Source organism: Mastacembelus armatus, chromosome 19 (genome assembly GCF_900324485.2).
Source record: "Mastacembelus armatus chromosome 19, fMasArm1.2, whole genome shotgun sequence".
Lineage (NCBI taxonomy): Eukaryota > Metazoa > Chordata > Actinopteri > Synbranchiformes > Mastacembelidae > Mastacembelus > Mastacembelus armatus.
Genome location: NC_046651.1, coordinates 14,176,406 through 14,203,232, shown reverse-complemented (window position 1 = coordinate 14,203,232; position 26,827 = coordinate 14,176,406). Strand labels below are relative to the sequence as shown.

At 40.8% G+C, this 26,827-nt stretch overlaps 3 protein-coding genes across 11 annotated transcripts in view; 2 read left to right on the top strand and 1 right to left on the bottom strand.

Moving 5' to 3' along the window:
• LOC113135345 (C-terminal-binding protein 2) overlaps positions 1 to 9,385 on the top strand; it is an 81,373-nt gene extending 71,988 nt beyond the window's left edge. For all 5 annotated transcript variants that reach the window (XM_026315299.2, XM_026315301.1, XM_026315300.1 and 2 more), the window contains 5 exons: positions 2,112 to 2,326; positions 3,694 to 3,824; positions 5,504 to 5,631; positions 5,979 to 6,096; positions 8,730 to 9,385. In XM_026315299.2, the coding sequence (XP_026171084.1) occupies positions 2,112 to 2,326; positions 3,694 to 3,824; positions 5,504 to 5,631; positions 5,979 to 6,096; positions 8,730 to 8,910 (773 nt within the window). In that variant the 3' untranslated portion in view covers positions 8,911 to 9,385. The remainder of the gene's footprint in view (positions 1 to 2,111; positions 2,327 to 3,693; positions 3,825 to 5,503; positions 5,632 to 5,978; positions 6,097 to 8,729) is intronic.
• A 713-nt stretch (positions 9,386 to 10,098) lies between these two features.
• Positions 10,099 to 25,261, bottom strand: zranb1a (zinc finger, RAN-binding domain containing 1a). Of its 4 annotated transcripts, none has more exons than XM_026315304.2 (11): positions 22,338 to 22,656; positions 21,035 to 21,890; positions 18,176 to 18,363; positions 17,236 to 17,389; positions 16,343 to 16,414; positions 15,755 to 15,953; positions 14,856 to 14,976; positions 13,161 to 13,290; positions 12,243 to 12,472; positions 11,747 to 11,970; positions 10,099 to 10,289 (listed from the first exon to the last, which is right to left on the bottom strand). In XM_026315304.2, the coding sequence occupies exons 2-10, from the start codon at positions 21,864 to 21,866 to the stop codon at positions 11,755 to 11,757; spliced, it is 2,142 nt and encodes a 713-aa protein (XP_026171089.1). In that variant the 5' UTR covers positions 21,867 to 21,890; positions 22,338 to 22,656; the 3' UTR covers positions 10,099 to 10,289; positions 11,747 to 11,754. The 4 variants fall into 4 exon arrangements, with proteins under 4 accessions (XP_026171089.1, XP_033181641.1, XP_033181642.1 ...); XM_033325750.1 differs by lacking the exons at positions 10,099 to 10,289; positions 22,338 to 22,656 and adding exons at positions 24,801 to 24,912; positions 25,127 to 25,261 and having other exon boundaries at positions 10,985 to 11,970; XM_033325751.1 differs by lacking the exons at positions 10,099 to 10,289; positions 22,338 to 22,656 and adding an exon at positions 25,127 to 25,252 and having other exon boundaries at positions 10,985 to 11,970.
• On the top strand, positions 23,261 to 25,940 carry hpdl (4-hydroxyphenylpyruvate dioxygenase-like). Of its 2 annotated transcripts, none has more exons than XM_026315309.2 (5): positions 23,261 to 23,970; positions 24,069 to 24,235; positions 24,322 to 24,432; positions 24,819 to 24,946; positions 25,148 to 25,940. In XM_026315309.2, the coding sequence occupies exons 1-5, from the start codon at positions 23,282 to 23,284 to the stop codon at positions 25,286 to 25,288; spliced, it is 1,236 nt and encodes a 411-aa protein (XP_026171094.1). In that variant the 5' UTR covers positions 23,261 to 23,281; the 3' UTR covers positions 25,289 to 25,940. The 2 variants fall into 2 exon arrangements, with proteins under 2 accessions (XP_026171094.1, XP_026171093.1); XM_026315308.2 differs by having other exon boundaries at positions 24,322 to 24,473.
• The last annotated feature ends 887 nt before the right edge of the window (positions 25,941 to 26,827 follow it).

Below are 26,827 nucleotides of genomic sequence, written 5' to 3'. Positions count from 1 at the left end.
TCTCGCAAACCTTTCCAGAATGCCACCTTATCTTCTGTGTCCACATACACCTTCCCCTCAACAGCACACACACAACCAACCTCCACCCCCCCACAGGTCCCAGACAGCTGCCTAGACTCTCTATGCCCGAACAGCAGGTCCTGGTGCAGAGAATGCCCACACTAATCCCCTTTCTCTCACCCAGTTCTCCCACTTCCAGCCCCCTCTCCCGTTCTTTCTGGCTCCCACTATCCACAGAACAATGTCCATTGTCAGCAGGAGGTTGGGGAGAGCGAGGGCCTCCTGCTGTTTGTTTGTTTGTAGGAGTCGGCACATACAGCCAGGGGCACAACTCTGCTGGCTGTATATACACTGACGATGGGGGGGGGGGGAACCCTGGCTACAGGGTGACAGTAGCCACATAAACACTTCAAGTACCAGGCATCCAACCTTTTTTAGGCCTTTACCCTGTTAAAATCAGTGTTGAACTTGCTGAAGTATATGGATGTGGTTATTGCTCCCTGGATTTGTTTTGCACCTCAGAATAGACACTTCCAATGATTCTGAAGGCCTCTCCTGCGTAAATGATCACAGCTGAGTAAAAAGTATTGATATTCACTTGTTTGACCTCACTTAGCATTATAGGAACAATGTCATCTTTTCTTTTGTTATATGTCAACTTAAAGGATGGTGAAAACAGTTACAATCCATATTTTGTATTAACAGTGACTGTCTCTATGAGCTGAGAGCCCAAACTACATAGAAACAGTTTATTCTCTCTGGTGGTGGCATTGATTTGTGTGGAACAGGAGGGAAGCTTAGAAATACTGAAAGGAGATACAATTATTGGGTATAGTCTTATAGTGCAGCTATAGTACAGCGGCTACGGTACAACACAACTGGAAATTAGAGCCTGACAAATTATACTACGGTGTATTTTGCAACACCTACTTTACTAAAGCAACGGTAGCAGCCTCAGTAAATCAGATTGTGGCCATAAGACGAGCTGACTGAAAAGCACATTCCCCTGCTGCTGCTGCTACTGTCGTCACCATTGGTCTGCATTTATAACCTGAAGCGAAAAGCAACAAGTATATGCTCGTGTGGTGTCATACTGCATGCTGGGAAATATAGGGTGACTAACTGAAGCAGAAATACACGGGGATGGTTAAGGAATAGCGGACTCAACAAAATGTGTATCTTTCAGAAGGGTTGATTTTTTTACTGCAAAAAGCTATTGACAGGTTGCTGGTTGGTCATGCAAATCAGATCTAGTTGCAGCTGTAATCCATCACATGAAAAAGAATGGCCTGAGTGACTGCTTAGGTTTTACTGAGCTCTTGTGCAGTATCTTACTGGCTGAGATTGAAAGAAGACAAAATGAACGATTCTCCTCAGCTATGGAGCCTAATAGTAGGACGTAATACTCCATCACAGACGGGACCTTTAGAGCGTAAAGGACCTTATCGATCTTTTTCACAAGCAACAGCATCCAACTCTCCATCACCCTCACTCTCTTAGCTGCTGCTGCAGCAGCAGCTGAGCAGGAGCAGGTTTCTCCAGCAACAGAGCGGAGTGCAGGCTCACTGCCTACACAGCCTGAGAGAGACGGTGTGAGATTTATAGCCATTTACTTTTCCTGTAGTTGTATAGAAAAATACACTGAATCTGATTTTGCTTTCATGGGCATTTTAAGTCACTCTGCTAGATCAGCAGTTCTTTAAAAGTGGTTTGTGACTTGCTGCCATTCACTGCATTGTTCGTTCCCAGTCCCCCAGTGATCTGACATGAATAGAGAGTATCTACACCCTAATTAATTCAAAAAGACTCAACTGATCAGGAGTGGGGTTTTTTTCTGTAGCCCTCAGGCAGATTAAACACTGTTTTAACTTGATTGAACACTTTGTTCAGTTTTATGAAAATGTAATTCATATTTTCCCAGTCTTATATTCTGTCCATGTTCACTTGTCACCCAATAGTCTCATAATCAAACATTCACTGGACTGAATTTTGGAAGGATATTATTTGAATTGTCGTAACCAAGTTGCTAGAAAACAAACCAAAAACAGGTCGCTCTGCGTTTGACTGTGCACATAAAAATAAAATCCACCTTCTCCTCTGTGTGTCCTCAGGTCGTTCGGGCCAGGCTGTGGCGGTGCGGGCCAAGGTTTTCGGCTTCAATGTCATTTTCTATGACCCTTACCTACAGGATGGACTGGAGCGCTCTCTGGGCGTCCAGCGTGTCTACACCCTGCAGGACCTGCTCTACCAGAGTGACTGTGTCTCCCTGCACTGCAACCTGAACGAACACAACCACCACCTCATCAACGACTTCACCATTAAACAGGTCCGTTAGTGCACACACCCACTCACCCACCCACACACACACACACCCACACCCACAAACACACACACACACACACACACACACACACACAAGCACAAGCACAAGCAGACATGCCATCCAGGCACAGCCAAACATCCCATTGAACAGCTGTGACCTGACCTGGGCTTAATGCAGTGCTATCTAGCAGGTAGACAAGCAGAGCTGCTGCTGTGTTATTACTCTGTCAGCCTGGAGGCTGTCCTAAAGAGCATTACAGTCGGTAGAAAGAGAGAGAGGAAAAAAGAGAAGAGCAGCCTTCCTGCCTGCACATTTCCTGCTCTTTATCTAAAGCTCAACCAAAGCTGGACACAAATTCATTCCTTTGCTCTGTCAAATGCAATTAGCGCCAGCCCACGGCTACAGCAAATATATCGACTAGGCTGCACAGCAGGGCTCTCAGAGCTCTGCGAGGGGAAAGTGCTAAGTCAATAACTGTCTTCTGAGGCTCTTCCAGTGTGACACCTGCAGGGAGGCTGAGGAAGTGCACATCTCTGCTCTGTGAATGTTTTCTATCGCTGCCGCTCATTTTTCGTCTTACTCTTGACTCTCATGTGCTCATCCCTTTGAGATTTGTCAGTTACAGTATGTGTGCAGAGACAAGCGGAAGTGGATGTAGAGTAACGGCCTAACCTAGTTAACTCTGTCTTTCCCTAAGCTTAAGATTCCCAGCTGCCTCTTAAATGATGCATTGTAAGAAGACTTTCCTCTTTCCTCACCAAAAATCTTGGCAGTCAATCTCAGTTTCTAAAGTGTAAAAATGTGTGTATGAATGTTTGTGTGTTTCTGTGTGTCAAAACCACCAAGGCCTAATAAAAGACTGCCTGCCAGCATAAAGGCTTTTCATGCCCCTGAATTTCAGCTTTTGTCAAGATTAAGGGATTACTTTCTTCTGGGCATATTCATTAGATTTTTTTTCCTTCTTCCCTCTTACACTTTTTGTTGTGCCTTTTTTTTTTATTTAACCCACAAGCAGCTAGGGGTGGTGGTTCTGCCTCATTTTTCAGCTCACGCTTCATCCTTCATTTCAGCTTTTGGTTTTGGATTAAGACTGGTCTCTTTGCCATTTCTGACAATATTTTTTCCAGGTGCTTTCCTGGCTGCTAGATCTTTCATGTGTCAGTTTTTTTTTTTTTCTCCTTTTCTGTCCCACGTTATCAGCACCAAGACCCTCAAATGTAAACATTTAATACAGAGTGATAAGATCAATTTTATTAATCCCCAAGAGGAAATTTGACTTTAGATCTAATGTTAATTTGGAAGCCACAGACAGAAGCACATGATCATATACATTTGCACTGATGAGTTTGCATTTATCTTGTGCACCACAGATGCGTCAGGGTGCATTCCTGGTCAATACTGCGAGGGGAGGTCTGGTGGATGAGAAAGCGTTGGCCCAGGCGCTGAAAGAGGGCAGGATACGTGGAGCTGCTCTGGACGTCCATGAGACTGAGCCCTTCAGGTAAGTGATATACACACACACGAAAACACCCCTCATCAAGGCCAGACGGATGAATAATTCACTTCAATGGACAGATACAGCTGAAGAAATAGTGTGCAGGAAGGGAAAGAAAACAAATTACACAGAGACAAAGACAGAAAGCCTTAAACAGCTAAAGAGACAGGCAGGCAGGCAGAAACAATGGCAGACATATGACAAGTTAAAGACACCTCATTCTCTTTTAAAAGGCTCCTTCAGGCTTTGTAGGTAATGGAATTCAGGAGATGGAGAGCTCTCTCTAATTCTGTCAGAGGAAACTAAATACAGTAAAAGCTGCTGATGGATGGTTGAGTGGGTAAAGAGCATATCCTGTTCTTATGTAGCATCCAAGCCCAAAGACTCACCTCTGTGGGAGCAGGTTTCAAAATGGGGAAACGCTTGTTGGAAACAGTTACAAGTTTGATTAAAAGCAACGACACATGAACCTTCGTCAAAATGGGACTGAAGAGAATCTGTCAGATGCTAGGACAGTGTGGAAATGATCAAATCTGGAAAACAGACAAAAACCTTTAAAAGTTTTTATTTATACTGTAAAGAGTCAAACTGAAAAGTCTAAAAAATGTAGCCATTTATTAACAGTATTTACCTAATTGACCTTACAGAGACAGAGAACGTGGTAGAACAAAAGTATTTAATCAATTTAAACTTTGTTTTGGCAAGTTAATTTACTTAATTATAAATGGTGTAGAGATTTCATTATGAAAATTACATTTATTTGCAGAGAAAGAAAAAACTACTGTTGTATGTTTTGTTTTTTATGATTTTCCAATTCTAGTTTGTGATGAATTCCTTTCATTGTTTTACAAAATACATTTATTGCAGTGAATGAAAATGCATTCAATACTACACTGACCTAGTGATGTTGGTAGTCGGATGAAACCATCAGCCCTGATGTAAGGTTAAATAATTTTAGATTTTACTTTTATTTCCAAAATGTCACCTCTCTCCACGTTTGCTTTTCTCCCATCACTGTATTACCGCTTTGAGCTATAAACTCCATTTCTGTTTCCACTGCTGCTCTCACCAGAGGGTGAACAGCTTGACATGCTTCCCAGTTTTCCACCTTTCTAACCATGTTCTCCATCTCCGAGGGTAACTGGTGTTGATGTGTTGTTCACGCATCAGGGGCGGTTACTGAGTTTTGGAGGCTGCTTGTTTCTGGCTGGCTGCTCAGCTGACTGGCTGGGGAGTGTTTCATAACTTTGGCCCTCCATCCCACGCAACGTGACGCTCATTCAGGGCTCTGCTGAGGTGTTACACAGACACACAACCAGGCGAGGTGTTACATGGATAGAGGAAGAGGAGGAGAGGGAGGCGGGCATGATCTGTTTTTGAGTCACATGAGAGGAAAGAGATGAAAGGAGGTTTTGAAGAAGAAACTGGTGGTTTCTCCCTCTGGTCATGTTTCCAGACAGTGGTTATGCAAATTATACACATTTAATGTTTTTTTAAAAAACAGGCTTTTAATGCTCCAGTTTCTCACCGTGCAAAAAATATATGTAGTGATGGCAGGTGGGACAAGACTTATTTTAATGTGCAGTGTCATAGTTCAACATCTCAGATCTGACCTGATACCATGTGACGCTATAATAGAAAGTTTACATTCCTTATGTGTGTGTGTGTGTGTGTGTGTGATGTAGTTTTGCTCAGGGTCCACTGAAAGACGCTCCAAACCTGATCTGCACACCACACACAGCCTGGTACAGCGAGCAGGCCTCTCTGGAGATGAGGGAGGCAGCCGCCACCGAGATTCGAAGAGCCATCACCGGTATGCAGTCACAAACACAGTTACAATTTGTCTTCCAAAATCTGCTAAACAAGACACTGAATCTTTTTCCTGTCCTCCCTGTTTCATAGTTAGGTTCTAGTGCTATTAGACCTGCTGCATGCCTTTGTTTCCCAGGTGTCACATTTCCACATCAGTAGGCCATGGGCAACCTTTATTAACACTAGAACCAAAATTCCAATAGCCCCAGAACCCTGTGCTGCAACACTGTCAGTAATCACAAACATTTAATTTTGTGAAGATATTGTTCATTTTTGTCTTTTTTTAAAAAAAAAAATAAGGGTGTATGCTGCTTTTAACTCTGTGCATGTGTTTGGGTCATATCACAGGCCGTATCCCCGACAGCTTACGAAACTGTGTCAACAAGGAGTTCTTTGTCACTACAGCACCATGGGCAGTTATGGATCAACCAGGTGTTCATCCTGAGCTCAACGGCGCTGCCTACAGGTAGGAATTAAACAGACATTTAGTAAACATCTCTTTTATGTCAGTGTACCCCAAAGGTACATTTAAAGTATCTCCAACAAAGGGTAGCAAGTCATAAACTGAATTAGAGAACTGCTCCATATTATTTTTCTTTTCGTTATGTTAAAGAATTAATGGCATGTTAATCACGTTTCCCTTGACTTACTCCTGTACATTTATTGCTTTATTAGATTTTTAAATGGGCATAAATCAGTTAGGTCCCCATTCTGCTATAGATCCCAGTGTCCCGTCCGCTCACTAACTGTCCTATGTAATGGTAGAAAGGTAACTTTCTGTCCACCATGTCCCACTCTGGGCCCATTGTGATCTCAGCATGTCCACCTCCATCTGCTTCTTTCACACAGCCAAGTGAACCAAACCATTCCGGCCGTAACAACCGGCGTCCCCCAAGACAAAATTAATGCCTAGATCAGGAGCAGGTAAATACAAACACTGGGCCAACAGCCTCCGTCTGGAGGTCCTGGATAAGACCCTCTCACCTGATGTGTGTCTCCTCTGTAATCCCTCAGCACTTACCTGTTGCACTGAACGCACAGTAGAAATAGATGGCAGAGAATGTGGGTTTTCAGTGTCCCAGTAAGCATGACATAAAGCCATTCAGATACAGTTTCATGGATGGAGTCATGCTTCATGGTTTCCTTCCTATGGGTTTTTGGGCAGGTTCTGTTGGATTAGTTGTGATTTTCCCCTCGCTGGTTGAATGATGTGATTTTTCTTCCCTTTTTTTTTTGGCTATAATTTTCTAATAAAATGGCTCTTTTCCCCCCAAATAGTCCCAGGAGCATGCCTGTTTTTGTGTTACATTAAGAAATTATAGTGCTGAAACAAAAGTGCTGACAATTGATAAATCACTGCCAAACATTTTATGATTTCAGCTTCTCAAATGTGAGGATTCTCTGCTTTTCTCTGTTTCGTCACTTTGTCGACTGAATATCTTTGAATTACTGTTCTCAAACAAGCTACTTAAAGCCATCACCTTGAGCCCTAACAGCTTGTAGTAGAATAATTGTAGTTGCAGTGTCAGTTTTATTTTCTCCACAGTATGTTGTGACTTATCTGTAGGAGCTTTTTGTGTATTTATAGTTAGCTTATTTTTAATTAAGTAATTTGCTTATTCTATATTGTTTAGAATATGTTGCTTACATGTACTTTTCATAGTAATTTATTTAGTTTAGGGGTTTATCGCTTTGGATTAGTTTATAGTATTTTATTTAGGTTGGGTACAACCATGGACTATATATACAGCGGGTAAAATAAGTATTGAACACGTCACCATTTTTCTCAGTATATATATATTTCCCAAGGTGCAATTGACATGAAATTTTCACCAGATGTTGGTAACAGCCCATGCAATCCACACATGCAAAGAAACCATAGATGTCCATAAATTCAGTTATGTGTAATAATGTGAAATGACAGGGGAAAAGCATTGAATGCACTTACTGAAGTTTATTTAATACTTCGTACAAATGCCTTTGTTGGTAATGACAGCTTCCTCCTGTATGGAGAATCTAGTCGCATGCATTGCTCAGGTGTAATTTTGGCCCATTCTTCTACATAAACAGGGAAGGTTCCAAAGAGTTCAACTTTGGTCTCGTTTGACCAGACAAGACCAAAATTAGTCTTAGTCTTGGTTTTAGTTAGTCTTGGTTTAGTTTTAGTCTTGGTTAATTTTAATTAGTCTTGGTTTTAGTTAGTCTTGGTTTTAGTCCAGTCAGACAAGACCAAAATTGAACTCTGGATGTCATAATACATATCATGGTGTGGGGTTGTTTTTCAGCATACGGTACTGGCAAACATCACATAATTGAAGAATGGAAAAATGTACTAAGACAGTCTTGATAAAAATCTGCTATCATCTCCCAGGATGATGAAGATGAAACAATGCAGCAAGACAATGATCCCAAACACACAGCCAAGGAAACTCTCAAGTGGTTTCAGAGAAAGAAAATAAAACTGCTAAAATGGCCCAGCCAACCACCTGACTTGAATCCAATTGAAAATCTATGGATAGGACTGAAGATCAGAGTTCATAGAAGAGGCCCATGGAATCTTCAAGATTTGAAGACTGTTTGTGTGGAAGAATGGGCCAAAATTACACCTGAGCAATGCACGCGACTAGTTTCTCCATACAGGAGGCGTCTTGAAGCTGTCATTACCAACAAAGGCATTTGTACGAAGTATTAAATAAATTTCAGTAAGCACGTTCAATACTTTTTCCCCTAGTCATTTCACATTATTACACAACTGAATTTTTGGACATCTATGGTTTGATTTCTTTGCATGTTGAGATTGCATGGGTTGTTACCAACATCTGGTGAAAATTTCATTTCATCAGTCAGTTTACTTTCATAAATACCTAAGAAAATATTTACATTTGAGAAGCTAGTAACATCAAATCTTCCATGTTTGCGCTAAACACAGTTAACTAATTATTAAAATTATTGTTGATTAATTGGAAGGTGGAAAAGAGCCATTGCTATCAGGCAGGTTTTTCACGGTGTTGGGTATATGGGCTAGTAAACTCTGAGCACACTAAAAATTCTCTGAGAATCTGTCTGTGGCACTTACTTTCTGATCTTCCCCTTCATCAGATACCCGCCAGGTGTGGTTGGAGTGGCTCCGGGCGGCATTCCAGGGGCACTAGAGGGCATGGTACCAGGTGGGGTGCCCATCGCCCACACTCTGCCCTCTGGTACACACCCCTCCCAGGCCCCGTCGCCCAATCAGCCCTCCAAACACGGCGAGACCAGAGAGCACCTCACTGAGCAATAGCAGCAGAAGGGATGCAAATGGCAACTTCTCATCCGACCTGTCGACACTCAGAAACAAACCAATCACAAAGTAACTGACCACCTGGGACCAAGAGACAGTGAAACTACACAAGCGGCCGCCTGTTAAATCAGTCGGCAACTGGGAACAAAAGACATGTTCCAGGGGATTTGTACTTTTAACGTTTTAGTTTTTACTCTGTCTCTTTGGGTTCAGTACCAACTTTACTCTTTGATGTTTTTTTTTTTTTTTTTTTTTTTCTTTGGGACATGCCTATGATTGTGGACACAGAGTCCAGTGTTTTTAGTGCTCTGGGATTACCCGATGACTCTATCCCATGCCCCCTACAGCTCAGAGCTCTTGGGTAACGTAGGCCCACATCTTAAGACACCAACAGAAGAACAAGAGGAAAAAAGAAAAGAAAAAAAAAAAAACAAACTTTGGCATCATGTGCTACTGGACCTTATTCCATTCCTAACCCTTCCTGATCATCCCCACCTTTTGTCCCACTCTCCTTATGTAACTAATATGTGTGGTTTAGGCCCCTCATTAAGCATCAAGATATTTTTTTTTTCTTTTTTAAATCTTCAGTGTGAATGAATAAAAATGAATTATTGGCATATATATTTATCATTCATCACACAAATGGTCATCAGTTATAGTAATCTACAGTGTGTTTTAACCCTTTCCTGGCAATAAAATGTGACAGCTGTAGTTACATGTTTTACCACTTGAGGGCACCATTAAGTTTTTAAATTGCTCCAAGACATGGAGGGAAAGGATTTTTTTTTTTTGAAGCTGTCTAGTAAACACTAAACATTTGCTTGATTGCAGCTGAGGTTTTAGGTTATATGAAATTGGAGGGAGCTGCTAGTTAAGTATTTTAATTTCAGTTATTGAGAGTCAGTGAGGTGTTTAGCAGAACATGAGCTATTAAGATTTTCCATAGTTTGTGTGACTGCCTCTGATTCTTACCTTAACGGCAGCAGTGCACAGATTGAGTCCCTCTCTTCTTTGAGCACATTACATACTCTGAAGACAGGAAAGGGTTAAAGCAAACCTAATTTCTTAATGACTCAGGAAAACACTTTTTGCAGATATTGTTTATTCCCAGAATTTGTCTTTGAGGAAAAAAAAAAAAGATAAGACTTATCCGGTTAGTCTGGATATTCTCTCCTCCCTCATTCTCTCCATTGTGGTATTTTTATATACAAGGCGCATCCCACATTTTTGGTGTTAAGAGTTTTGAAGAGTCCTGTTAGATTTGTATTGCCTAGTTAAATGTTCCTATAACCATAGTCCTATGTGATCCACCCTCTCTCTTCTCTCCTTATACTTTCTTTGTTCTATTGAAGGCCAGGTTCTTTGGGGCATCTTGTACTCTGTAAGAGCAATAGCAGAAACTCCTTAGTGTCCCAACAATAGCAGACAAGGCAGCCAGCAGTTTTTGTTTTTAGTGTGAGTATTTGTATTTGTTTCTTGTACAAGGTGAACATTTAGCATTCGGTGCAGTTCAAATAAAAAGATACAATTCTGAGAGCAAGCTGTCTGTAACGACTGCTGGATCTGATCAATTACTGTTTTTTTGGTGAGACAGCTAACTGCAATCACACTTCCTCAGTTTTAACTTTGCTGTTTTATCCACAGGGGGGTGCTAAAATAGTACCAAGTCCTGTTAAAATGAAATGCAGTTAATAGTACAGCAATAACTCGTGCAAATAAGTGACATTCAAGCCAAAACGAATTCAAACACCAACAAGAATAAGCTCTGAGGGGTAACGGTAACCCTACATCTGGGAATTCAATGAACTGATATACTATTTATTTTGGTTATTCTAAGCTAACTGAATCAAACTTTTTATTTTCTGGAACTGAGTCTGAAGAAAATCCACTACAGGGTATGATTAACCGCAAAACAGGCAAATCAATTTACATTAGCATCCACCAAGAACTAAAACATATGTCAGCTATAGCAAGTAGAAAAGAAATGCTGCTAGTTAATACTCCTGTCAAATACAACCGCCTGTAGTCATATTAAACTAATAGTAATGTGCAAACAAATACAAACAGCCACAAAGAGGATGCAAGTGAGTCAAATTTAATATTAATGCACTCCATAGAAAGAGGCAGGGTTTTCTCTCGTCCACCAGCATCAACAACACCCACTCTAAAATGACCATGAGCTAGTAAATCACACGTAAAAATGTCAGTAAACTTGTACATCATTTTTCCCCTCTCCTCACAGAATGTAGGTATTATCTGTGCAAAATAAAATACTTCAAGACTGAATGGGTCAAACAGAACACAGGCAAAACGGGGCAGAGCAAAGCTATCGGCGCCGTGTGCTAACTCTCCTAAACAAATAAATAAATCCAACATCTGAAGGGGTGTGCAGCGGGATCAGCGATCAGGAAACCAGGTGCTCTTTAAACCTCAACATACAAACAAGCATTAGCCTCTCTGCTGTAAGCAAAAACATCTGTCAGGAAATTCTGACATGGAGTTTCTCATCTAGCGCAGCTTTGGGATTTCCTTAAATACAGTATATTTTCCTATATGTTCTAGTATTTCTCTCAAATTGAAATAATTACTTTGATAACAATAAGGAGAAATCTGAGTATAGGAAGGCAAACTAAGTGGACTTGATGTGCTTTTATAAGAGCAATAATTGGGGTTCTGTTTCTTGATGTTGGCATCTTTTTTTCTATTACAGACCTCACAGAACACATGCATTATTACAAGTGAAAGATTTACATTTTGGAGAAAGGGGGGGAAAAAAAGAAAAAAAAAAGAAATGTAGATAGTAAGGTACTCTTCCAGAGCCCACAGTGTCCATTACCTCCCCTGTCACTCGTCATCTTCCTCCTCCTCCTCACCATCAGACAGAGAGGCACAGGGGCGGATCTGCCGATACCTGTCCAACCACTTCTCCACCATCTGGGTGACCAAGGGGTGGTTACGGCGGCGAGAGCTCTTCTGCATCGCTGCCAGCATGCCTCCTTCTGTCACACAGCAGTCCAGCCATTCCCTCAGCAGCTTCTCCTGCTGCTCCTCATTGCCCATCTGAGTCAGACAAACATGCAGTTACTTCTTAGAGAACAAAATGGGCCATTGAATGGGCATGAAACCACCAGTGGCCATAGTCATGTATCACACACAGACATCCACTTGAAAACAGTTTCTTGCTACACAAATACACTGCTACTTGTATTACTGTCAGATCCACAAGTTGAGTTGCATACATTAAACATTAAATATGAAGATGAACAGATAAATTCCTCAAAAGTTGAAAAGAAAAACCTGGGCTGTAACTATATCACAGTAACAGACTGTACCTCTTGTGCAGACAGGAAGTGAATGTGCAGCAGTTTCCTCTCACTGTCCACAAGTGGCAAAAAAGTGACAGTGACATCATCGTCAGTATTCAGGTTGGCGCCCGCACCGCGATTGTCGTAGCCGTCGTTCTCCATGGCCACCAGGGCCGAGAAGTGGCCTCGTGTGTAGCCCAGAGCGATGGGGCTCTTCCAGCAGAAGCTCTGCTCCCATAACAGTGGCAGGTACACACCTGAGCACATCCATCGTACACAGAGTCAGTCAGACCAGCTGGGACCTGCTCTAGGTGCTACTGCTACTGGAGCCACCTGGGAGGAATAAGCCCTGCAGCTATACACTCAAATTAGACTGTGTCAAATTCAGTCAGGGCCAAGAACCTTCTAAAATCTAACCTGACATCAGAAGTGACTGTGAACTTGACTTAACAGCTGACTAGAAACAACTGGGCCATTGTGAGCTGAGAGCAGCTCTGTGATGCAGCCTGGTGCCCTGCTTCTTCACATTTACACCCACCCTCTCCCTCCTGCCAGGCTCACTGCTCCGTGTGCACATGCACACACACACACAGTCAGCAGACACTACAGCTATAACTCCATTCTAGTTATTCTTTGGCTATGATGATCTGCCATACTGACCTGATGGGATAGTTTTGGTTTTATTTGCCTGTGTTTCGAGATATCCTTCTTTTGAAATCTCTCTACATCCAATCCAACATACTGGCTGTCACTGGAATCTTATTTGTCGATATAGCAACTGAAAAATTACATGTCAACAGGAGTATTTATTCAAAAGGAATAGCTTCAATGAAATGATCCTATACAGGTAACTGGAAACCACAAGAGTATTGTTAGAAATTGAGTGAACACCTACTTTAAATAACTTACAAAGTTAATAGCAGGATTATCAAAATATTCTCTCACCTTGAAAACGAGTGTATCCTAACGTTTCCCCACGGAAACTTTTGTAGTATTTCACTCCGTAGACTATGATCGGTCTGCGAAGAATGTGTGCAAGAACAAAAATGTGGGTTTGCTCCAGGCTGGCCCCAGGCTGTGTGGAGGAAAAAGACATCACACTGTAGCACACAGTAATACTATACACTACCCCAACTGTACATTCAATATTAATACAACTAAAAATACTGAAGAGAGTTTAGACTGCCAAGTACTGTGCTCATATTGCAAAACAGAGTGTCCTGCACACTGTGAACTCTCAGTTGTACTATTTGAATAAGCATAAAGCAGATTAACTAACTGCTTTTAAAATGTACTACAGCTACAACACTATTTCATCATGTCATGTACCCACACTGACGGAAGACGGATATATGATTTTATCCTTTTGGATCTCATCTCTCCGTCACCAGCAAAGCCTCATGAGGTCGCATTTTCTGTGTTTGTTTACTCTAACAGCAGAGGGGCTGTCTGAGCTAAACGCCTGTAATCCCAGGGTCACATGTTAGGACTGCTGCTTCAGCAGGCGTGCCAGTCAAACAGATGAGCCGTCCATCAATCTACAACTCAGTTTTAGCACAATCTGTAATAATTGCTCATGTCCTCTCTGACATTCCCTCACAATCCACCTTCCACAGAACTACCGTGTCTCCCATTCAGTTCAACACCCTTCATTTTACCAAGATAAAAATGAATGAACAACAGTAAATAAACAGCACTGAATATTAAAAGGCTTTAACCTCTCTGTGCAGTTTCAACTCAAGATTCATATTCAGACTTTTTACTACAATTTTCTGCTGATGTGTATCTGCATCATACAGTTTAAGACAGTCTCCATAGTTATCTCAGAGCTGTAGTCTAGCTGAACGTCTGGGTACAGAGCTGTGAACACATAACCACTGAGTGGAGCTCTGTCCATTTAATGACATTTTTATGCAGACTGACTTTTGCAAGGTGCAGTAAAAGACAGTAGTAGAAACAAATCAAATGAAATACAGAGTCATAGCTTCCATGAGCCACAGGGCTTGAACACACATCTAAAAGCTGGTGACATGCACATTCCTATTAATTGCAAAGGACAGTAATACAAATGTCTACAGCATGCCTGTCACATATAATATAAAGAAAGAGAAAAAGAAATATATAAAAGAAATAAAATTTGCTTTGAAAATGTTATGAAGAACAAAGTGATATACCCTAAAAGAATTGAAACTGTGTGTCCTGTACACATTTACAAGCAAAATTCACAGGGTGCCAAAAGGAAGAAGGAAGATTTTCTTTTCTCTTATACAGCATGACCATCCCCAAAAACAAACAGGAACAGGGCACACAATTTGTTCTTTTCACTCAAACAAATTAAAATAGGAGGCAAATTTCCTGCATGTGTGCCAGGTATTTATTGTTTGTATAAAACAAGTCACAGTTGCCAAATAATTCATCTGGTGTTATTTTTACTGCTAGGAACACACAAAATCTGCAATGTTGTAGTGAGAATACATCACTTTCTGTGCTCTACTTTGCGAATTGTATTCCCATTAACATGCATAAAACATGCACTCCCCTTTACAGCCTAACTACATGATAGTGGGCCATTTTCAATCTTTTGATTGATAGTGAACTAAAGGAAGGAACTGAGTAAACCAGAAAGAACCCTATAATTACCTGGCTGGCCAAAGACAGGATGAAGGCCCAGTCCTCCTGCCATTGCTCCTCTCTCAGGGAGAAATGCAAACCGAAGCTCTGCGAGTACCACGACTCCCACTCCTTCCAGCGAGTATAAAACCTGAAGAAAAGTTATGCATTAGGCTATTTTTATATAAGGGTTTATCTATATGAACCACAGTTGATGTATCATACTGTAACATACCAACAACTAGATTCTTACTAACAAAATATTTGCTTGGCAAAGAAAAAAAAAAAAAAAAAAAAAAAGATTTAACAGCCAAAAAGAACTGCCAAAGACTTTTGAACTGTAGAATCTGTATGACTGAAACCAAAAAACATCTAGCATGACCTACAGCAAAAGAGTAAAGAAAGCCAGTTATGTGTAAAGAAGGAAATAATCTACTCAGTACATTCTGCAATACAAATACAAAGGACAACAGCTCTTTTACGCCTCTTATTTTTGACTGGTCTAGGGCAGTATGTAAATATCCTGAGGAAATATATCTACACTGAATTTTCACATGATCAAAGCACTAATTGCCAGCAGACTGCATTAGCTGTCCACTGCTTGCAGACAACCAGGAAAACCTTTTTAATATTATTAAAAGACACGCACAAACTTTTGCAGTTTTGTTTACTTAAGCAACATTTTTGTGACGAACACTTTTTTTTTTTTTTTTTTTTAAATGTGTCAAATTTTGATGACCTGATCCTTAAATTTTAATGTGTCAAACTTTGCAATGGGTCCCATCTGACTATGAAATTAAGTATTTATGCTGGATTTTCTAAAATCTAAAACAGGTGCCATTTTGTATAATATACCAAAAACTAGAAAACATCCAATGTTCCTGGTTTTAAATGACTGTAGGAGCTCTGTGTAGGGTTGAATGTCTCACCAATGGGAGCAGTCATGCAGGCTTTCATGGAGGGTCTTGCGCAGGACAGAGTCCTTGTCGTAGATTCCCCAGGTGGCCTGCAGAACCGAGTCTAGCAGACAGTCCCCAGCTGTGCGGTTCCACAAGGCATACAGACGACTGTCCAGGCGTGTGCCCAGCTCCAGAGACCAGTTTATGACAGGAGATTCCTCTTCCAACTCTATGCACAGAGACAAGACAAAAAACATTAATGCGCGGTTAGAGCACTAAACACAGATCCAACGATCATTATTAAAACGCACCTTTACTTATTCTTTAGCTACTTTGTATTCAAAAACTAAAGACCCAGATCACTACTTCCCTCAGTAACCTGGTTTATGGACAGTGTGGGAGAGAAACCAGTGAACTCAATTAACCTAGAGAATTGAAAGAGGTAGTGAGCAGGTGGGAGAACAAGAGCAGATGTTGGTTTTTAGACTAGCTCCTTCCACAGTAGACCCAGAATCATGAATCACAGTTATTCTGTCTGAACATGTGCCTGGGGAATAATGAATGCAACCTGGGGACATGTGCAGATACTAGATATGAAGGTGAATAAATCATAGATACCTTTCTGCACATCTCGATCCAACACTTCATCAAACAGCTTCTCTTGGACAGCAGGTGGCAAGTCCTCTATATCTGCAAAGACACATGGGAAAGACCTTATGTTTTCATACTCATTCTGGCCTAATGGTACACACTGCCGAAGGCAACAGAATCACTATAGCAATGACACACACACGGGATGTTCTTTGCAATCCCATTTACTGTCTGACATTTTGTCAATGGCACACTGTAAATACAAGCTCTGTACAGCATGTTGTGTTTCTGTGTGTACTGAACTGTGCACACACAAAGCCAGAACACTGGTGGCTATTCTCTGGCTCAATAGTGAATGGCACTGGCTTTGTTAAAAGAGACAGAGAGACGCAGAGGGAGAGTGCCCAGCAGCTGGCCTCAGGCCAAATTCAGACTGCAAAAACATATTTGGCATAAAACATTCACAAAAATAAATAAATCTAATCTATCAGTGAGCCCTGCATAATCTTTTATCCCAGAGGCACTGTCAGCTCCGGATCACAATATAACTGGTAGTTCTGAAAAGTAAAGTGCATGTCATTTCAGTAAAAACATTATGCCTCAGGGACAGGACACTGAGCTGTATGAGTAATGCTGCACAACAATGTTTTGCAATCCTCTAGTGAAGGGGAAAACAGTCAAGATTGCACAAAAATTTCTTTCTTTCTATTTAGAATATGACATTTATATTAAATCAATCCTTTTCCTCTTTGTCCCTATAGCGTTTAACATTCATTTCAAGCAAAAGACAAATCTTAAGACTGTTTGTTGGGATAGATGTCTTCTTTGAGGTGCAGAAGATTACAGGAAAAAAACCTTTTTCTGGGAACACAGAGGTGTTTGGACACACATATAAAAGGTGTTCAATAAACAAAGTGTACCAGCAGGCAGGGTGAAGGTGACCAAGTCACTGAGGAAGTAACAGGGAAAATCTCCTTTGCGCTGATGTAGTGAAGCTGCAATCTCCCTCCGGATCTGCTCCGTCAGCTCGGGACACACCATGGAGGGGATACATTTTGCTGCCTGCTGACTCACCTTAAGAAAAATTAGAGGTAATTACAATACCAATAATAGCATGGACATAAACCAAAAATAAAATTTAGAAAATGAGAAATCACTTTATTTATGAGGGGTGGGTGTTTTGCACAAATGTCAAAATTTGTAATAATTTTGTTCGCTGATGCAAATCAGACTGGGCTATGTAAAAAAAGAACTAGACTAATAATTACCACATACTTCTACAATTCATTCTCACTGATGCAGATGTATGTATTTTTGTATTGAGGCTCTAACTCCTTGTGCCTTTCCTAATCGTTGTTTGCCTTGCAAACCCCATCAGCTCTGTGACATTGTGTCTATTAGGAACCAGTGACAGGACTGTAGCCAGGCTAATCCTCCACCTAATCCTCAAAGTGCACTTCAGCTATAATTGCAAGCATTACAGACTTCTGCTAGATATTATTTATTGTGCCACAGAACAATTATAGAGTAATGGACTTGACTAGTAGAAGTCAAGACTAGCATAAAAATTACAAGAACCTTCCAACTTCCTGTTGAGTAATGTGCTAGATTTGATTCTCAAACTCTGTATAATGCACTCAAATAAAGGACATGACATGAATATTGGTAGTTTATTCTTATTTAAAATGATGGCATATTCTTTATGCAAGTCCCAGCTCCTTCTCCTGCTTACATACAAATGTGTGTGTAGAAAGAGTTTAATGAGACAGCCTGTTGCACATTTTTGTGTCCCTTTGCTCAAAGAGGAGGATGTAGCTTTAATTCCAGTGGGGTGGAATCATGATTTATAAGCATGCTTACCTCTGTTAGCAGGATGGCTAGCATGTCCTGCCTCTGGAAGCGAATAGCCAAGTGGACCAGGGTGAAGCCTACATCAAATGCTGAAGATCGGTTAAGGAGCTGCACCTCATCAGCAGTGAGCTGCCGAGCGATGTCACCTCCTGACGACTTGTAGGCCTCCACTGCTGCCAGGTCTCCCTCCACAACGCCTGCAACAGAGGCAGGAAGGGGAGGAAAGAAGGTCAGAAAATAGGAAACAATAATTGGCAGTTAAATGCAAATATTCAGCACTATTTCAGTTTACTGGTGCAGTTGCTTTTCCAGGAATTCGTATACACAGGGTATTGAATTTCAATGGAGACACACATCTACATTGTTTACTCTCTATGCTTAAACAACAAGGAATAGTGGTGTGCAGAAAAACAATTCACAGTCGACAGCTGTCAAAATTTTACTTTACTTATCAGGCACACAGTTTATATCAAAGGATAATTAAAAAAAAACCTCTTAACTGACTATATAACTGAATAAATACCTCTGTAAAAAACATTATTGGATGGATGCCGTTTTAGGTTGCATTCATTTTAAAAAGGTCTACCTGAGAAACCAGTGTTTCCTATTCAAGCACATCTGCAAATTAGATAAATTACTGTGAAAAGACAGGGGAATTCTTTTAAAGCCAAACCATGCTCTGTAAATAGAGTAGACTGGCTTAAGGGACAGCTCAACTCCACTGTATTTATCCGTAATAAAACGAAGATGTAACAGACAGCAGAACATTACAGAAACATCCCTCAAACACATTATACAGTTCCTAGTCACAACCAACTATAATTAAGGGAGAAACTTGCATAACAAATTCAACTAGAGGAACAGTTGCATTCAAAAGAATTCAGATTGAATAGAGCTCTCTAGTATTAAGGTCAGATAAGCTCTAGATGTAGCCACTAGCTAACCCTGTTTGAGAACAGTTATTGTACTGTTAGATCACTAGAGAAGAACAGACAAACCAGTGTAGGCTCTAATACAGAGCTAGCAGAGAGATGTGTCAGACAGACGGCAGTCTGTGCTGATTAGTGTTCTCCCCCTACTTTGGGCCTAGTACTCTCAACAGCTGCACTAAGTGAAATGAGCAGTAGCTTGGTGGCACAGCGTACACAAAACTGCTGGCTAATTTTAACAGACTACCTGTGTGACGATGTTCTTAACATAAGTGACAGCTACTTTCTCATTATCTGTGCCCTAATATCACTCTTTATAATATATTGTCAAGTCTAAGTGCTGTGGATTTAAAGCATGTGTAGCTGTTTGAGGTCTCTGCATTACACTTTACACTAATTTCCTAAGTGTATCAAGAGTACTATGCTGATTAGTACATAGTGTGGAATTTAGGCTCATTCTAAAAACCTTAGTACTAATATTTTATACAGGTACCGGTTTCAATTTTAAATTACATAAAAACTCAGCTGATCAACACAAACATTTCTATTACTTCTCTAGAATGTTTTTATAGTCACAGTAAGAACACAAATTTTACACAACATCATTATGAGTCACACCAAACTACAACATGTTTATACAAAAGGCTGAATTGCAACTGCAAGATTTGTTACAGCCTTTCCTTAAAACAAAAGAACAATTATACACAAACAAAAGCTACTTCCATTTGGAGGAAAGTAAAAATCAATGTCATCAGATGATCTGATGACATTTTTCTGAAAAAAACATTAGATCAGAAACAGGAGCAAAGAGTTGAGCTGGGTGAGAGCAAGTTAGACCTGAGGAAGTGCTTAGCTCTGGCACTTCCTCCATTAAGAAACACATCAAAGAGCCAAATTTAGTACATGCAACTTAACTGAAGTAGCTGAGGTGATATGAATAAAATGCCACAAAAATATTACAAAATAAATTAAATTATAATTAAAGGCCTGGATGTAGGACACGGGATTAAAAAAAAAAAAAAAAAACTGTTTTCCTATGACCTGTAGTAAAGTAGTCAATCTCTCAACAGTGCCAATGCCAGAGAGTAATCAGTACAAAGGTCAGGAGGATGCTGATCATGTGCTGCCTTCATGCTTACTAGCTTTTTTTTTTTTTGGTAACTGGTCTTCATGTCAAGGCTATTTTTGCCTCATGGGCAGCACATAAGCACCACTGTTTACAGGGTGTGCTGGCTGCGAGCCAGGAGTCTCTGGTCCATGGGCTTCACTCTCACTGCGGTGCCCAGACGGCCCATTCATCCCCACCGGCTGGGCTGCACTCACACCCTCTCAGTTTTTCAAAGACACTCTCAGTGGCAGCTGAGGGGTTCAGCTGGATAAAATGACTAGTAGCCATTTAGTTACACATATTGATCACACTGCCATACAGCATAACATATTATGTTCAGAATAAATATCACCACACTATGGTGGAGTTTCCACCTGAAAACAGCATTACACCCTCCTCGCAAAGCTTGCCAAGACTATGTTTTGCAAAAATCCTTTTGTACCCAAATATTTGGAGTCTAAACAATGAGACATGTTGACATTCATTAATAAATCACCAGGAGAATCACACTAGTATCTAACCCTGGCATTCAAAGGGTGAAGCACCATCTGCACAACATGAACTAAGCAGAAATAAAATGTTTTGCCATTTAGACAAAGGTAAATCAAGCTGTTGCCTCTGAATAGAGCAACTGCAGCAGTAAACTGAATAGTTGTAAAACATGGTAAACATTAAAGCTGCATCAGTTTTTTTCAGACTGGGTAAACCACTGAATATATGTTAAAATTGCTTATTTTGTTAAACCTAATAAAATCAAGTCCTCACATTTGATTCTGCCATTTGACAAATAATTTCATCATAGGAATGATGTTAAACAACTTAAAAACTTACCTGCACATGCATTGAGGAACAGCCAATCTGTTTTCCTCATTCGGTTTCTTATCTGTTTCAGCTTCTTGAAGTCAACCTCTTGGTCCTCCTTGCTGCTCATGGCTCCAGCTGCGAGCTCTATCCTCTGGAAATCCATTGTGCCACGGTCTTCCTTCTTGGGCAAAGGAGGGGATCTCCTCTGACCCTGGCTTCCACTGCAACTGCCCCTCCACCGAGCCCTGTCCTGCTCATTGATCATGGGTGACGGCTCTGCAGACTCAGCCAGCTCTATGGCTTCCTGGATGAAGGGCTTGGGGTGGTCACACACCATGCACTTGGTAGTTTTAGGCCAGTTCTGGTAAGTGCAGGTTGTGCATGTCCAGTACTGCTGGTGGGTGTTGAGTCTGTTTCTGTCATTGTACTCCTCACAAGTGTCCACAGGGGAGTGAAGACCAGGACGACAGCCTGCGTTGGAGCCTGAAGTCTGGGGGGACTCGGTGGGGCTACTAGTCTTTGGGCGCTGACACAGACACTGCGTGCAGCGGATGGCCCTGGGCCAGTTAAGGTAAGTGCACATCTGGCAGGACCATTTATTGGCAATCTCAGCCATGCTAGATGACCTGACTCTTGGTCTAGCACTGGAGTCAGGGCAGATAAGAAGGCTGCTGCCACTTTCAGTTCTGGGGGAGTCCCACTCCAGACTGGGATCCAGATTAGGACTGTTCTTGTAAGGTTCCTCCGTGATGATTGGACTCCTCGATCTTTGTACACGGCACATTGTGCACTTGATTGCAGATGGCCAGTTTTCATAGGTGCAGTAGTCACAGGCCCACTTTACCTTCTGTTCCGTCATTGTGGATTGCTTTGGTTAGTCAAACTGTGGTGATAAACACAGAGATGTGGCATAAACAAATCCAGTAAACATGATAGACAAGCGTTGTGTTTTACACAACACCAAATAAAGTGAAAAGATTTCATGATGAGTTAATGACTTAACGTTAGTTTGAAAACTAACTACATCTGGTCAGGTATCCTCAATGACACTGGCAGCCTGAGATTGTGGTGTGATTCACAGCCTTAATTTGTCTGCGCCTGTTTATTGTCAGTCATTGTGAACTATGGTTCACAGCCTGGCTTAAATTCACATGACTGGGGCTTTTACTGTAATCTTTCAATCGTAAGTCTGCGCTTGCTAGCTAGCAAGCTAACCACGGCTAATACACGGCTACCATTATTTTCAACACTTAGCGAAATTATCATAACACGTAAGCTCACGAAACACTTCACAAACAGGTCTATATGAAGAAAAAATGGTAAAACTTACCGTTTCGCGACTGCGCTCGTTTCAAAAGTGCTGCTGAAAACCACAACAAACCCTTCTTATCCAGCCCCCCTCCTCCTGCTCTATCAAGCCGTTCCCTATCCAAGATTTTTCGACCCCGTCGGGCTCTCACATGTTTACCTCTATGGACACATTTAGCCCCGCGTCGAATAAACCACCTCTCGGCAAAGTCTATTTATTCCGAGAATCATGGTATGAAGCCGCGACGCTCCATGGTTTACATCGCCTCCGTGTTGTTTAATGGCGGCGACAACGAGACAAATGAGTAGCAAAGCCAAAATAAACGCTAGTCTGCCTACGTCACCAATCATCTGGCTCAGCGGACAATGCCATTGGATAAAAGGAAGGTACTGTGATGCCTTTAGGTCCTGTAGGAAATATGACAGTGTTTCACGGACAAAACTATAAGGGGTCCAAGCAGATGTGTGAGAGTTTTGATGTTCAAGGTCAGAAACAGCATTTACTCAAATTCTTCTCTGAGATTTTAGTTCATTCTTTGCTATGAAATACAACAATTTTTTATCATATTTAAAAAAAAAAAAACACTTAGATACGGGACTGTTGACCACACAATTCCTAAATATCCGGACTAAAAATTTAGTAAAAATTAGTAGGATGGTATTTTATCGTTCGATTTTAAATATCATTTACATGTAAACAACCAATTTATCTAGTCAAATCTGCCATTTTATTTGAAATATGTCAGCTCTCTTTACTATGACGTTATTTTGTACATGCTAAGATTCTAAAAGATTAAATGCGTTTCATGTTTAGAAAATCACAAATGCATGTTGTTCTAACGAAGAAGCATTTTCTTATGAATAATCTTTTATTATATCGCTAAAATGTAGGAAGAATGTAGGTATTTTTATATGTTAAAAAAAAACATTGGGAAACGCCTTCTGTCCAAACGTCACATCTAAAACATGGCAGCCTACTTGAGCCGGTTACACCACATTTCGCTCCACGTTTCTAACGTGGAGAAACTAGCCAATGACCTTGTGTCTAAATTCAAGTTTCATTTGTTTGCTGCCAGACTGACCGACAAGTCCAGGCAGCTGGCTTTCAAAAAAGGAACAGCAGTTTTCGTCGTGAATGAGAGACCAAACCAGAGGAGTTTGAATGGAGAGCTGCAGGGCTTCACTGACAAATATTCACCTGATCCTCAGCAGGTCATTGTGTCGAAATACAATCAGGATAGTTCAGAGAAATGTCTTTACGATATCAGCCCACACTACTCGGTGGATACTGTGAGCAACGTGTGTTTCGAGGTGGAGGATGTGGATAGGTCATCCGAAGCTCTTCGTCATCTGGGCTGCGATGTCCTGGTTCCTCCCACCACAGTCCAGGATGACAGTGGTCTCGTCACATACTCGGTGGTTAAATCTATTGTAGGGAACGTGTGCCACACGCTCATTGACAGGAGAAAATATGACGGGATATTTTTGCCTGGGTTTAATGTCACTGTAAAGGACTGCAACGTGGAAGACGAGGACTTGTCTTGTCCAATCACACACTTTGATCACATAACCTACGTCTGTCCTAGGAAAACAACCCATCAGGTCATAAGGTGGTACGAGAAGCTGTTTGGTTTTCAGAGGTTTTTCATTGATAGGTGAGAAACTTTTAAACTGGTATTTCAAGACATTTACGGTCATATTCCCTGTTTTCTTCACATTAATAGTAATGGGGATGGTTTGTTCTTCTGACTAGTAATGAAGATGTGGATGAAGGTTTTGTCATAAACCAGGAGGGTATTGGTCTACGTCTTACTGCCATGGAGTACTGGAAATGCAGCACAGCAGGCATCATTCTTCCCTCTGTCAACAAAAAAGACCCTGACTGCAAGTTTGTCATTGCAGAATCCCTGCCTGAACAAGGTAACCCAGCAGCCCCTTTATCTTTTAAAGTGCTCCGTTTATCATTATGTAATTCCTGTGTCACTGTGTGCTTTCACTTATTTCAGGCAGGAATCAGGTTGACACCTTCTTGGAGCAGCACCAGGCCCCAGGGATCCAGCACATTGGACTCTACACAAACAACATAGTCTCTACTGCACATGTTATGGCAGAAGCTGGTGTGCAGTTTTTCTCACCTCCTCCTGCTTACTACACTAAGGTTTGACTAACACTTTACAGAACTGGACAGCAATTTCTCTTCACAAATAAACTTATCTTGAATTAATAAATGCAAGAAACAGTAAATGTTTCCCAACAAGTTGGAAAGGTAATTGTACCATGCTGTACCAGATGACTTCAGGCGTCAGAATGATTTTAGTTTTGCAGCTCTTGGCTTTGGTTTTCTGTCTAATTTCTCACTTTGGAAAAATGTATGGCCTTTTAACAAAGTAGTTTCTGTGGCTGCATATTGTATTAGATTATAGCATATAATATATAATTGTCATATTTGCAAACAATTCTCTTCTACTGTAGTTAACACTTTTACCTATCCTTTTTGCGACAGGTGGGAAAACAGCAGGAAATAGAAGAGGCAGGACACAACCCTCAGATGCTGGCACAGCATGGTATTCTCCTGGACACAGACCTGCACCAAGATCCTTCATCAGAGACATCATCCAGCGAAAACAGAAGGTGAGAGCCAATAAGTGTCAGTCATAGAAGCACTATGAAAGCCCCATGGAAGCTTTAGTTACGTGGACACCTATTAGCTTTTCAGAAAACTCTCTCTCCATGAGAAATCATATTTAGCAACGAAAGCTATGAGAACACAGGCTAATCCGGAAGAGGGGTGGCTCAAGGAAACTTTCTTACCTTGTAATTGTCTGTTTCCAGATACCTTCTCCAGGTGTTTACCAAGCCCATTTTTGCAGAGGACACCTTTTTCCTGGAGCTGATAGAGCGAAGAGGGGCGTCAGGTTTCGGAGAGGGGAACATCCGGGCGCTGTGGAAGTCGGTGCAGGTGTACATGGATAATGAGAGGGAGTATTCTCAAGGAGAGGGATCCCCAGAAACTGTGCAAATTAGTCACTCTAAGCTCTTAAGCTGATGTTTGTTTTTCCAGGTGTTCTTATACAGCATTGTGAGAGTTATTATTAGGAAAATAATGTGTGAAATGTAAAAAATATTTATGGAAGAGTTTTTTGACAAGCAGCTTCTTGTTTAGTTGTGGATTTAATGGTAAATCTCTATTACATGTTGCACTGCTAAAAGGTTATATTGGCATCTAGCTCTGAACATGTCTGAACAGATTTAAAGTGCTAAACTACACTGTCAATAAACTGGTAGAAAAACTGATGTTATGTAGAATTTGAATGTTGCAACAAAATAAACCTGTTCTAGCAAATTCCTTAGTTTTCACTGTGCAAAAGCAAGTGACTTCAGAGCAACTGTTCCTCAATAAATCTGTTACTAACAGTAGACTGTGAAAATAAATCATGGCCCTCAAAATAACGTGCTCTGTGTTTCTTAGAACGTATGTGGGCCAAAGTTCAGGATAAGAGGTTTTAAGATCTCCACATAAAGTAAACATCACCAGAGGTATTGGTACTTTCATTGAGTATTTCCATTTTATGCCATTTCAGAATGAAATGTACTTTTTACTCTACTAAAGTTATTTAAAAATATTACATTTATTAAATTTTAAATTAAATTATACATGTTAGGCAATATATTTACATTGTTATATTTAAAGTAAGTACAATTAGCTCCAGGTGGACTGATTAGTTGTTAACTCATTTTAATATAAATATTATGATGACTTCTGAGCCCTTTGCCTAAATACCTAATTCACACAATCATTCATGAACTGTTACTGGAAGAACAGCTGCACCTCCTTCAAATGCTGTGGTGATTTTAGCAATGTGTGCTTTGGCAAAAATATGGCTTTAGAGCTTCTTAGAAGGGATCTCCAAACCCACAGAGCTGTGCCAGTTCAATTAACTAGGCTATAAACATTATAGCAAGGATTAGTGGGATAGATGAGCGGCAATGAAATTTAGATGACGTTCCGTGAAAACCATATGCTCTTTTTATGTCTTGACTGCCTGACTGTAGTTACTGTATTGAGTAACACTGGAGAATAATTTCAGCCACAAGCTTCAGAAAAATCAAATTGAAAATGCATGTACTTCTACATTTTGACAAATGGTGTCAGTGTTCTTCTTTTACTCAAGTGTCACCCTCTTGGTCTTGACTTTTAGAGTTGACTGCATGAATGAATTTATTCTAGGAATATAAACTATACTGAAATACTACATATGGAACATGTGTACTCTTTATTTAGCATTGGGCATATTTTGTATGTAAGAATATAGTTTTTTTGCTTGTTTGTTTTTGTCATTTATACATGGAAGCAAATTTCTAAATCTCATATAATGGTACATTTAGTTTGAGAGGATTAAGTCTTATTAAAGTTGAGAAGAGATGGCTCCTGTAACAGGAGTGCTTTAGCCATCTGTCTGCAGTCAGTGTGAAACACAGATGGCACACAGCATTCTGCATGGGGTCTCAGTA